The 12806-nt window shown below is 42.3% G+C and overlaps 1 protein-coding gene across 1 annotated transcript; it reads right to left on the bottom strand.

Annotated features, from left to right (window-relative positions):
• Positions 1-254: 254 nt before the first annotated feature.
• Positions 255-3865, bottom strand: gsc (goosecoid). Its single transcript, XM_035611544.2, has 3 exons — positions 3348-3865; positions 2412-2671; positions 255-1425 (listed from the first exon to the last, which is right to left on the bottom strand). Exons 1-3 carry the CDS (start codon positions 3655-3657, stop codon positions 1276-1278), a joined length of 720 nt encoding a protein of 239 aa, XP_035467437.1. The 5' UTR covers positions 3658-3865; the 3' UTR covers positions 255-1275.
• Positions 3866-12806: the final 8941 nt, after the last annotated feature.

The raw sequence follows: 12806 nt of genomic DNA, 5'->3' as shown, positions 1-12806 counted from the left end.
ATTGGCCAGAAGAGATTTTTCCATGACAAGCTGCTTCCACAGGGAACTCTGACAGCAGAAGACCTGTTTACTCTTTGTTTACAATATTTAACTGGGCTTAATCCACTTATGCTGCAATTCATCTCTGAGTCCATTTTAGGAAAATGTTTGAAAAAATTAACAATTAAACATCTGCATAAGTAACAAACCAGATCAGCTGTGTGGATTTGTTGCTTTTGATGAGTCCAAGTCCCCCAGTTACAAAAAAACAACATTCTGACCATACAGGCAATATTTTGAATTTTATTTATCATGTTAGCTTTTCAGTTGCATTGAACATTGAGCAAGGAGGTAAATTGTCAGCAGGGAAATATTGAACCACTTTCATGGATTTTAGTTTTTAATAATTTCCTTAAATTTGTGAGATATCTGTTTTGGTTGTTTTGGTTTATTTCTATTGTCTGCTCTTGATGTAAAAAAAAAAAAAAGCATTTATGTTGTTTAGATCCTGGGTTTATACAATGTGCCTCAGAATACTGGAATAAATAAAATGACCAACAAGTCAGTTTTGAAAGAAGTTTCCGTTTTTAGGAGAATATAACTCAACAACACATTACGAAGGAATATAGCTGCAGATCTCATACTTGCAGCCCTATAATTTGCTGAATATGTAAACATTTGAAATCTCAGGATTTCTTGCTCGGATTGGAGATTGTCTTTTATTTAAAAGGTACATGGTTTGTATTTTTAATGCCCCGCCAGTCCTATTTTAAAACCAAACCAAAATGACATTATTAAAAAATCAGACACATTTTTTTGGACGTCTCATTAATATATTTTTTAATGTAGGTCTATAAGTCGTTGTCTTCTTAAGTAGATTTTCTCGTTTTTGTAAAATAAAATGACGACACATCGGTATGTTCCACGTGTTCTCCAGATATTCTCCACATGCCGCGGACAGCTGGGCGCAACGAACTACGTTACAACGGAATCAAACAAAAAACAGAATTACAACATTTAATATCCATAAAAATGTCACATTTAACATAACGATATAATCCGACACGTCGACCCACTGTGCGGCCACATCCCCTGGCGCGCGTAACATCCAAAAAACAACAAATTCAAAACTTTAAATTATATATAAATAGCGAAAACAGAAAACAAAAAACCAATAACAAAATGTATATATGTACAACTGTGCAACATGGCAACACGTTTCCATCACAGCGCCAGCATGTAGTCGAGTCCACATCACGAATATGTACACACGCGCCGCGTTGGGTCACGGCGCCATCAGCTGTCCGAGTCCACCTCGCTTTTGCTCTGCTCGGGCTTCTCCGGGGACGTTTTGGTCGATTTGCTCCATTTCGGACAGTTCTCTGATTCCTCGGACGAGGAGCGTTTCTGCCTCCTCCACTTCGCGCGTCTGTTTTTGAACCAAACCTACACGGTGCAGAAGAAGAAGGGACACCGTTATACACTTGTGTCCACGGGCCGAGGCCATTGCCAAGCGATCGGAACAAGGAACACGAATCCCATTCTTTGTCTCCACGACGGTAACTGCTGCCACGTCCGCGTCACGCACCGTCAACCCGAAAGTCATCGAACAGACCGTTTGGTGATTTTGGTGAATATGTCTGCACAACATATGGGAAAAATGGATTTGAATCGGGAAATCGGAAGGCCTTAGATGTCTCGAGCAGAAATATTTATTATAAGGAGCTCAATAAATGGAGGGGATTTATGGTTCGTACAAGGATCGAAAAAGACGACCCAAAAAAACCCTCCCTGTCCCGGTCAGAGTGGTGTTATTCAACTCTCAGAATCCTGTCGTCATTAAACAGATGGAATGGCTTCTTAGAATCTGAGAATATTGCGTCCAGAGACAGTGACCTGACCTGCCAAAGATAAAATGACCTCGTACAGCTTTTACGCAGGAGAGGAGACAATTCTACGACACAGTACAGTGTGCAGGAGCGCCTCATGTTTAGTGTTATGACGTTCTCGAATGTTTTATTAATAAAACGTGCTATAGAATATTATATGTTATATATATCCTTGTTCTGTGCGCCAAGCAAAATGTCACGTCACTCCAAATAAGCTACATTCCTGGTTGAAAGTTCAGTATATGTTATATTTATATTTATCTAATATCTCATTTGAAGCTAAGGTAAAAAAAAAAAATGGTATTAACCTCCCGGGGTTCTATCGTTTATAAAAGAGACATACCTCATATTAAATCGTGAAGATCGGCGAGAAAAAACCCCTATAAATAAATAAATAAAAACAAACTAACCGAGGAACCATAGATAATGTGATAAGGTTTATATGTCATCTCTACAACAACGACACCCCTCATGAGGCCTAACTCTACCGTGATGGTCACTTGATAACGTATCAACCTTTATTTAAAGGCAGCAGGCCCTCACCTCGACCTTCTCCTCCCGGAGGTGGACCTTGCGCGCCAGCTGCTCCCGGGTGCCGACGTCCGGGTACTTGGTCTCCTGGAAGAGGCCCTCCAGGGCCTCGAGCTGCTCGTCGGTGAAGATGGTGCGGTGCCGCCGCTTCCTGCGGCAGTGCAGCTGGTTGAGGAGCTGCAGCTCGGTGCGCGACAGGCTGCCCATGTTCATGTAGGACATCATCTGGTGCGGGACCGGGGAGAGCAGCACCGAGCCGGCGCTGTCGTAGCCTGCAGAGACGGCACACATGGAAACATAAATATTATAATAATAATGTTTCATTGGAAACTTCAGTTGCAGGATTACAGCTGACTGGAATTGGTTTTTAACGAAGTGTCATAATCTGAGCTGTGCGCAGATGCAGAATTCAGCTCGTGTTTTCGTTTTGTATCAACACGCAGTCTTGTCCAGTCCAATAAACGTGAAGATAAAGACGCCGCAATGCATCTGACACATCGAATGTGAACATGACCGCAACAGGTTGTTTTTTATTAATATATGAAGACCCACATGTGTACTTTTTAGTTTATACACATAAAGTTGTTTTATATACATGGTACTCAAAGGGAATCTTTTTTTTTTTCTCCCAAAGAACATTTGTGTTGGAAACTCAATTTGCTTTTAGATTTATAGGCATCATTAAAAATAATAAACTTCTATTAAATTCTGTGGATTCAAAATCAGATTTGAGTTTGTGGGTCAACATGAGGCCTGCTGCAGCTATTTATCGTAAAACGACTCGATTTTTGATTCTTGTCAGTGTTGCCTAGAAAAACACAAGAGAAGGTGCAACGCATTTAAAAGGTTACAAAATAAAAATAAAAAAAACGGTGTCCACGCCTAAATCGGAAACGGTAGGTTGGTGAACTAGTCTACCGAGAGATCGGGAGTTGTGGTCGGTCCTACCTGTGGGGATGCAGGGGCACTGCTGCGGGCTGAGGCCGGGCACGGAGCCGCAGCACGGCGGTCCCGCTCCGGCGCCGGGCATCTGCAGCTGTCCGTAGTAGTAGCCGCTATATCCCATCCGGGTCCCGCTCACGGACTGAAGTCCGGGCGGGGCGCACGTGGCCGAGTACAGTCCGTTGTAGTCGGTGTAGATAGAATCCGCGAGGCCGGCGGACAGCACCACGGGGCCGCTCCGGTGCAGCAGCAGCGGCTCCTTGCAGCTCGGCCGGCCGGACAGGATGCTGTCTATGCTGAACATCCCGGCGGGCATCACACCCGGTTTGCGCGGCGGCCGGTCGGACACGGGGCGGTGGGCCGGGGGGGGGGAGAGAAAAACAAAGAGTTCGTCTCGGTGAAATAAGATTGTCCACGATAGATTTCCGTTCACCGTGGAAAAAAAAGGAGAAAAAAAAGTTTCCTACAGTTGCGTCATGGCGACTCGGAAGACTGCTTTCTTCCCGTGCGTGTGCGCCACTGCGCGCTGGTTTCAATGGGACCAGCTGAGCGCGGCGCTGCTCTTTATAGGCGGCTGACGTCACGGCGGAGCGGGGGCTGCCCCCGGGGGTCAGCCGCTCAACGGCCGCAGATCTGTGTATTAAGAAATAATTCAATTAAGATTATTCGAGGGGTCAAAGGCTTCTTCCTACGGAGTAATCAGATTATATCCTCGTTTGGGAAAGGCACCGGAGCACGGCTACATGGACATCACTGCACCGGGCCTTTCCCCCGCTAAAGTCACCGAGGTGGACGAAACAAACGAGCCCAAAAAAAGACTCGCAAAAACTGGACAACACTGGAGCTGTGGGGTTACAGGGGAAAAAAGGTTTTTAAAGAGGTTTGTAAAATGTTTCAAGGGATAAAGGATGAAATGAATATTTAACGGCAATTCACAGCGCGCTGACAACGTCGTGGTGCTATTACAACACAAATGATTTTGACTTTATGTTTCATTTATGAAGTAGTTACAGAACTATCAACCCAATATGTCAAGATCATTTACTGATGACTGGGGAACACAAACACAACAGGCCTGTACTTCACAGACAGACGCGCCAGGCTCGGGTCTACCTATGAACAAAAATATGAACAGAGTTATTATTATTATTATTACCATTATTGGTACATTGCTTGTCATTATTGATGTAACAGTGGCAAGCCTGTATGCTGGTCCGACACTCACCTGTAGATTCACACGGACAAAACATGCGTAACGGTGCCGTCGAGCTGTAATCAAGCCTTTATTGGTCTCCCTCCGTCCCCGTGTGAGCAAATGAATAATAACCATATTTTACATGTCGGACGGGAGCCGCCGAGAATTATAATAATATCTGCGGTTCATCTCGTTATCCAGCCGGTGGCTCCGCTCCGCGGGGAGCAGATCAGCGCCGTTTCCTCCCTTCCTTCCCTAACCCCCCCTCCTTGGATAAGATAACGACCCATTATAGTCTCCATTCAGCCTGCAAAGAGAGGACTTATTGCATGTGTACACGGCTAATCAACATGGGCTGTGAGTGTGTGAGTGTGAGAGTGTGTGTGTGTGTGTGTGTGGGGGGGGGGGGGGGTAGTTGGCTGATGTGGAGGAACGTGGATTCCCCCGTTCAGACCCTAATGGGACTCGCTGATTACATTTAACTCTCAATGGGGTCTTAAGACACACTCACGCCGCGCCGACAGATACGTTTGTGATTGTAAAGTGCTGCGCTGACGGGGGACGCGCGGGGGGACTGGCGCGGCGCGGGGCCTCGGGTGTCCGGGCTGCGTCTGCGGCGCGTCGTGCGTAAAAACAACCGATTCCAATCAACATGTCGGGCCGAATTGGACGAAAACACCGTGTGAATGACAATGACTTCATGCATTTTTGTTTTAGTGTAGATGAAAAATATGTATCATATCTTAAATGTCAACGGCCTTCTTGTTTACTACATAATACTTTTTTTTATACTTTTTGTTAAAGAGAGAATTAAAAAAATATATTTCTAACTTTTTTCCACGTATTTCAGCCATAAACTAACCATTAAAAAAATTAAATCACCTCCAGCCTTATGTTTGTTGATGCCTTATTAGGCATTACATTTTTTTTTCATACATTCTGTACATGCATGCATTAGACAAGTTGCATCAGAAGATATAGACAATACTTTGATCTGTGTGTGATAATTACAATTTATTTCAAATTTGCATTGTTTTTGGTTCAGTCTGTATGGAATCTGGTGTTGCTGTTTGGTTTTGGGCATCACGTTTTCTGCCCTGCACTGAAATACAACACACCAAGCTGCACGTATGGTCCTCTTCTATTCACTTTCTAGTCCCAACAGAATCCACTTTACACTGCTTAGTAAAGAGAGTGTGACTTTTCTGTGTCTCACGAACCTAATCGCTGCATTGTCCTCACCTTCAGCAGGAGGAAACTTGAACCACCCCGTGTCACTTACTGCCACCGATAACAAACGGGGTCATTATTTTTAAAAACATGTATCACTGAACATGGTGTTGTCTTACAGAGTCGTGTGTCAGTGTCGCTTTTTAGGCAACAAGAGGGAAAATCACACTTTAAAAATATATCTACTGCATGGAAATCACAGTTTCATTCTGTAAGAATCACACACACGCCTGTAGTAGAATAATTCTGTTGGTTTAGAGGTGTGAAATGGACACAGTCACCTCACCTGGCTCTGCTTCCCAACAGGCCGGTCCCACCCCAGAATTCATTGTACCCACTTCATCAAAAAGACCTTCTCTTACCTCAAGCTACATTGAGTAGAGAGATACAAGTGTCTCAATAATTAAATTCACTCCTCTCTTAATCTAAGAAAAAACACGCAGGCGTCCCCCATATAGTCCTGTACGGATCATTTACCACTTAGGTTAAGAATATTCATTAAACGCACACACATTTCTAGTATTATGAAAAGCAAAAGGAGTTTTAAGTTTAAAAATACATTAAAATTGTATCTACATTTCAGGGGAGGTAACTTATAAGTGGATATGATTTGGAAGTGACATATTTTATTCAGGTACAAATTTTTCCTCTCACCTCCAAGGATTTTGTTAGTGGCCCCGCTTGTTTTTTTCCCCCTTTTGATATGGAAACATGTCTTTCTTGCTGAAAAACCTTTTCTGTAATACAGTCACACGGTGATTCCAGCAAAGTGGAGAGACACAGAGGGAACTAAAAGCCAAATGCTGTTATTATTTTCACATTTATTTTTTATATTTCCACTTCCAAGTGGCAGTGAAAGGACCCCGTCAAAAAAGGATTGCTGTGAAACGAAATGTCCAGTTGAAAATTAAAAGCCGTGGAAAAACGAAGGGGTTTGAAGGCAGCACTTATAGGTGAATGGAAGCGTCAATCAGGCTGCAGACGGAGGCGGACGAGCCGCAAAGCAACAATAGTACATGCATCTTTATATATCAGAGCCCTGATCTGTAAAACCCGGTTAAATATAGCAAATAAAACAGCAAGACCTGGTAATGCAACCTTCCAAGAGGGGATAAACACATGGTGAGGGCTCACGGGATCTCACACTGACGCCCTTTTTACATTTGACTGCAGGGAATAGTAGCATCTGCATAATTTACATAACCACAACATCAGAAAAACAGCCAACAGATATATAGCTGGATTTTGTGTGTTTTGTATGTTTGTGTGTTGTGAATTTATCACAGTTTTATCACATTCATCATTTACCATTTATATGGTGGGAAAAAAATTTGTCAAGCATGTCTGAAAATGGAAAAGTGGCTTGTAGTTGTACAGCCTCTTAATTCTGCATTAAATGGTATATTAATTTCTTCTTTACCGCCCAAATTACTTTACAGTATTCACACACAGACACACATTCATTCATACAGCACTTTTTCTGTCAGACATCAATCATACAGTATAGTGCTGACACAGCTGTCAGGGTCAAGTGGGAGCCGGGGCTCGAACCATCAACCTCCTGGTTAGTTGATGACCCTCTCCAACTCGTGAGGCACAGCCGCCCAAATTAATACAGTTTGGGAAAGAGGTGTTATTCTGCTAAGGCCACACTAAGGCCGAATCTTGCTGAAATGGTTTGACGTTCATCAACTCTTTGCGTTCATAGCAGATACTGGTCGTCTGTCCCGTTGGGGTTCCTGCTTCCAGTGCTGTTTGCTTGTTCACTGGTCGATGTACATACCAACCAATGCTGCTGCTTCTGTAGACTGGCCAGCAGTGACAGACACCGATGAAGGCTGAGCTAATTTCTCTCATTAGTAACAAATAGGATTAGATTTTATTGGGCTAATTTAGGAGATTTCTGAGATTATTCTCAGAATTTGAAAACGCAGCCCAAGATTTGTAAAATGTAGAAAGCAACAGTGATGCGTTACAACGTAGCAGCGTGGACGGAGCCTGAGTGATTTGTTTGGTAGTATACAAAAATCGAATGCTTTTACCTCGGGGGAATATGGACTCAGACAAGAACGTATATTGCCGAACATACTCTTGTTCTGTGAAATACCCATTAATATAGCTTCCTCAAAACATCGGACCTGCGCTTACCAAATCGGTAATCTGAATTTAGCAACTACATATGATCCTTATTGTACATATTTCAGTGTTTATGCAGACAACATTTCAATTGAAAGAATATCAGCTGAACAAATGTCTTTTTGGAAATATAAAAAAAAAGTTACAAACTCTGAGATACCTTTACACTGACAAGTAAATATACCAAAGAGATCTGAGTAAACACAATTAACCATCAATTATTATGTCTATATCTTTGTACATGCATATACTGTAATACCAAAAGTGAAGATTTCTGAGCTCATACATCAGAGAACATGTAGACCGACAGGCACGAGTCCAGTTTACGAGCATCAGTCAGCCCCTGTTGGAGCACAGTGCTGCGCTAGAGAGCTAACTAATCTCATCACTTGAAGGGCACTGACATATTCAAGTTTTTTTATGATTTTTTCTTTTGAGAACTTTTTTTATATCGCACTTTTCTTGTTTATTGACCATCCAAATCATTTCACAGTAAAAGTCACATTCATACAGCGCCTCTATCATACACCATTCTTACCCTGTTGGAACAGTCATCAGGGGCAATTGAGTGTGTTGCCCGAGGACACTGCGGCACACAGAGGGGATCGAAACATCCACCTTCTGGTAAGTGGATGACTACCTTTTCTACCCCCTGAGCCACAGCCGCCCATAGCTAGAACGGAGTGTAGTGGAGACAGTAAAGTATCAGCACAGCGCTGTCAGATTGACAAGTTACATCAAGTCTGTTTTAACATATCTGCATATTTTCCATTTTTACCATTTGAAGTGAATTGTTTCAATACTTGCACATACAACTTGACATTTGATACACTGCGGTATGATTGGCAAAAAGCAACATTTGATAAAATAACTGACATAATCTAAAAGGCTTGTCACAACCTAAAATACAGATATTTTCACGTCAAAAAACAGCTGTCATATTTATGTTTAGAATGGAGGATTAGTGTAATAAATATTGCAGTAATTTAATGATCAATGGAAAACTATTTTCTTTTAGAATGAATCTTCCTATTACCATTAGCATTAGTAGTAATACTGATACTGTCAGGGCCAGAGCGCCAACAGCCTGGGGGCTGGAGAAGGGCCCTCTTGTTTTTGCTTTGTTTATTCTTTTTGCGCGTTGCCCTTCATTTTCCACTGCCTGAACGTGCATGAAAAGTCCCCAAAATTTGCATGCTTGCCAGAAATGTTATGTAATTTCCATTAATATCGTCTTTTGCAACGTTAGCACCCCCTACCAAGTTTTCCCCCAGGTTTGAATTCAATATAGATGAACTAAATTTGGTAGGCACATGTATCATGTCAAAACCCACAAAAAGCCTCTGGCCACCATTACCTCCGACCAACATGAATTTGGCCATTTTTTATTTTTTGGGCGCATTTTTTGACATTTCCCCACATCATATTTAAACATACTCCTCCTATAGATTTCACATGAGCTACTTCAAATTTGCTATCTGTCATCTAAAGACCAATGGGATGAAAATGTATCAAAATCCTGACTTTTCGTCAGAGGCCCTTGCCATGACGGCGTGGTGAATTTCGGTCCTTGGCCACGTTGCTCGTAACCGAAGGTTCATGGTCCGATATGACCCAAACTTCTCAGGCATGATAACGATCCCGCCCTCAACACATCTACATAGTTAATATTGACTGAACGTCATAGCGTCACCTGCTGGGAAAAGGAGTTGTCGTGTTTCATACTCGTACATCCTCTGCCTTGCAGGTTGAACAGATCCACCTCAAAATTGCTCAGAAATGCTAAAACCCTTTGATGATGTGATGTAATGCGAATTTAGATGTACTGCCATTAAACATCAGACTGTCATAACTCGACTTTCATTATGTCGAACGCCATGGGCGTGGCCTCGTGGCAAAGTTTGATGTGGCTCAATGATAGGGCACGTTCCTCTGCCTTGTAGGTTCACCTTATCCACCTCAAACTTCTTAAAACAACACATTGATGATGCGATATTGTGAAATCTGTGCGTTTTCATCCAACGCCGTCCCTGTAGCGAGGCTGCGAATTTCCATGTGCCACCATGAAACATCACAATGGCATAACTCCAGTCCATGCAGTCGTATCTTTAATCTTTTAATTACTATTGTAATCGCTACTGTTATTTGTAGAATTACTACTGTAACTGTTGCTATTAATCTTACTATTACTTTTACCATTACTAGCTATCATCCTCATAAAGCAATTTGCTCTAATTGTCACTTTTGACTATTTTAAGGAGGAAATAGTCTAAGAAGGAACGTTGTACATCACAGTTAACATCATGAAATTTTGAAATTATTTTACATGGAAAAGAATAGGAGAAGGTATATACTTACTATAAGTATGAATGAATATAAGTATGACATTTTCTGACTAGTAGCATTACAATTGTCAATTGGAATGAGATGGATGCTAAAAGCTGGGAGGCATAAAGCTGTGTGTGTGTGTGTGTGTGTGTTTGGAGGGGGGGGGGGTGTGATAGACACATCCACAGTTACAAATGCAAGATGGTCTGGTGTCAGACAGCCCTATGTGTGTTGTGCATGTGTGTGTGTTTGTCTATCTGAAACTGTTTGTGTATTTAGATCCAATGTATTAACAGACTCCTTTAATCCCATTTACCATTTCACACACACACACACACACACACGCACGCATACACTCACACAAGATGTCACTACATTAGTTGCGAGGTCGGTCATTGACAAAATACATTCCTAAGCCTGACATGCATGAACTCCACCCCTGACCACCAACATGACGTCACACAGCTCACATCAACAAAGACCACCTGCCGTGTCTGCTGCTGTCGCACACGTCAGGCAAACGAACACACCGCCACGACTAAATCCAACGGCCAACTATCTAAAAGTCTCGTGGGTGTGTACGCTCTTGACCCGCTCGTTTGATCTCTGCCGTACTTCCGTCGGCTTGGTATGTCCCGACATCAACCTGGACACTTAAATCAAGTCCCAACCGCCAGGCAGGGTTCTCAGTTACAAGAACTAGCCAAAATATCACGGTTTCAAACCAAAATGTGTCCACACAAGCATAGAAAGCAATGTAGACACACACACGCACACGCACACAGCAAGAAATCATGTTTACTGTACATGTCAGATCTGTCTCGTGGAATATGATGCATGCTTCACCGGTACATTTCATTGATTCTGAGGGGGTGCGTTCATTGTCCTCGATGAAACCCATGTGTTGCAGAACCCTTTGCTGCAGTTCAAGGAGAAAAGCTTTGCCCTCCACCCCGTTCTGGTTCTCAAACACAACCACAGAGTGCCTGTAACCTGACCACAAATTCAATATCTGCCCCACACATCAGAGAGCAGGAGTCACAAACTGTAGCTCTTGTTCGGGAGTCGTGTTCTTCACACATGAGGCTCAAGTAAGTTGTAACTTTGACAACGGTTGCACAGAAAGGCCTTGTCTGCTGGAAAACAAGTGGCAGTGATGAACCACACATTCTGACAAGTCATGCTTCTTCTATGAGAAAAAGAATAATTCACTTTTATTTGTGTGTCTGTATTATGCCACAAGAGGCCTAATTGGAACGCTTGAGCTGTTACAGTCACATGGATCTCACCGCCTACGCAGGGGGGGACTGTTTAAAGCTTTAAGGTGAGGGGGCTCATTTGTCTTTCTGAACTCTGTTTAGTGAGAAGCATCCCAGTCGGTGATACCCTTGGCCCCTCCCTCCCATCATACCCATCCTCACCCCCACGTCACCCACATTATAACATATGCGATGACGATACCAAAGGGTGGGATTAAGAATTAGGTGTACCACAACTGACACAACAAATCAGAAAGCAACACATTACAATCCTCTGTGTAGGATTTAAAAAATGTCTGGCTTTGGCAACTCCTAGTGGCGGTATCGAAGATGGCACTGGCAGCAACACAGACTGTACTGTAAGTATACAACCTGGATTGTTTGCAAATGAAACCATGAGTGTCATTTGACAGATGCTGGGATCACATAGAACTTTTCTAATTGACATTGTGGAATGGCAAAACCCCCACCGAAAAAGCAGGAGACTATATTAGAGTTTTTAATTATTATAAAAATAAATCCATGATTCTAAAGCAAACCACTCTAAACAATAGAATTGAATCAAGCTATTAAATATGAAAAATAGTGAATAATTAAATGCAACACTTGAAATTAGGCCCTTTGAATCTGATTTAGAGCTTCATGTTAGGAGACAGATGTTCCCTCATGACTGCTATGAAACTAAAAGTCCAAAGAAAAATTACAGCTTTCTTTACAACCATTCATTTTGTATTAAAATAATAATTATAAGGGTCCTCCATGCATCATATTTCGCTGCGGTATGTTGTGGTTCAGATGAAACCTTACCCTGGTTATGCACACGTGCAGTAAAAGACACATTTCAGATACATTAATTTGCTTTGTACAAACAAAGATAAAGATTTAGAGGATTAAACCAGTTTCCGTGCTGTGCCCCCCCAATCTCATTCATGACATAGTGATTTGTGCCACTGTGACGATACAGATGTCCATATAATGATTTTTATATAGATTTCAAAGTTTAAACTTGTTTTTTTATCCAACATTCTGAGAGCATAGAAACATAACAAACATATTGGTTGTATTTCATTTCTAGTGGTTTTGTCATTGAAATGCCCTGGAGAAGCTGTCTATGTTAGTCTGTCTATGATTTGGGTTGATTTTCACAAGAACAGCCCTGAGCTGTTGGCTGGACCAAGAGTTCAGATTTCAGGAGTCACGTGTGTACATATATAAACTATTCACAGGAGGAAATGCAAACATTTCCATTTACAAAAATCGGAGCGTGGTACCTGCTATTGAACCTTCGACTGTGTCCAGTCATTTACTACTTAAATG

The sequence above is a fragment of the Scophthalmus maximus genome, chromosome 15 (genome assembly GCF_022379125.1).
Source record: "Scophthalmus maximus strain ysfricsl-2021 chromosome 15, ASM2237912v1, whole genome shotgun sequence".
Classification (NCBI taxonomy): Eukaryota; Metazoa; Chordata; class Actinopteri; order Pleuronectiformes; family Scophthalmidae; genus Scophthalmus; species Scophthalmus maximus.
The sequence above is the reverse complement of the archived record's forward strand: the minus strand, read 5'-3'. Positions and strand labels throughout refer to the sequence as shown.

Excerpts from the sequence above, each read along its gene's own strand:
- gsc (XM_035611544.2), bottom strand. The coding sequence starts at position 3,657 with ATGCCCGCCGGGATGTTCAGCATAGACAGCATCCTGTCCGGCCGGCCG. Across the intron at positions 2,672-3,347 it reads GTGCCCCTGCATCCCCACAG|GCTACGACAGCGCCGGCTCG; the intron begins GTAGGACCGACC and ends CCGTCTCTGCAG. Across the intron at positions 1,426-2,411 it reads TCCGGGAGGAGAAGGTCGAG|GTTTGGTTCAAAAACAGACG; the intron begins GTGAGGGCCTGC and ends TGCACCGTGTAG.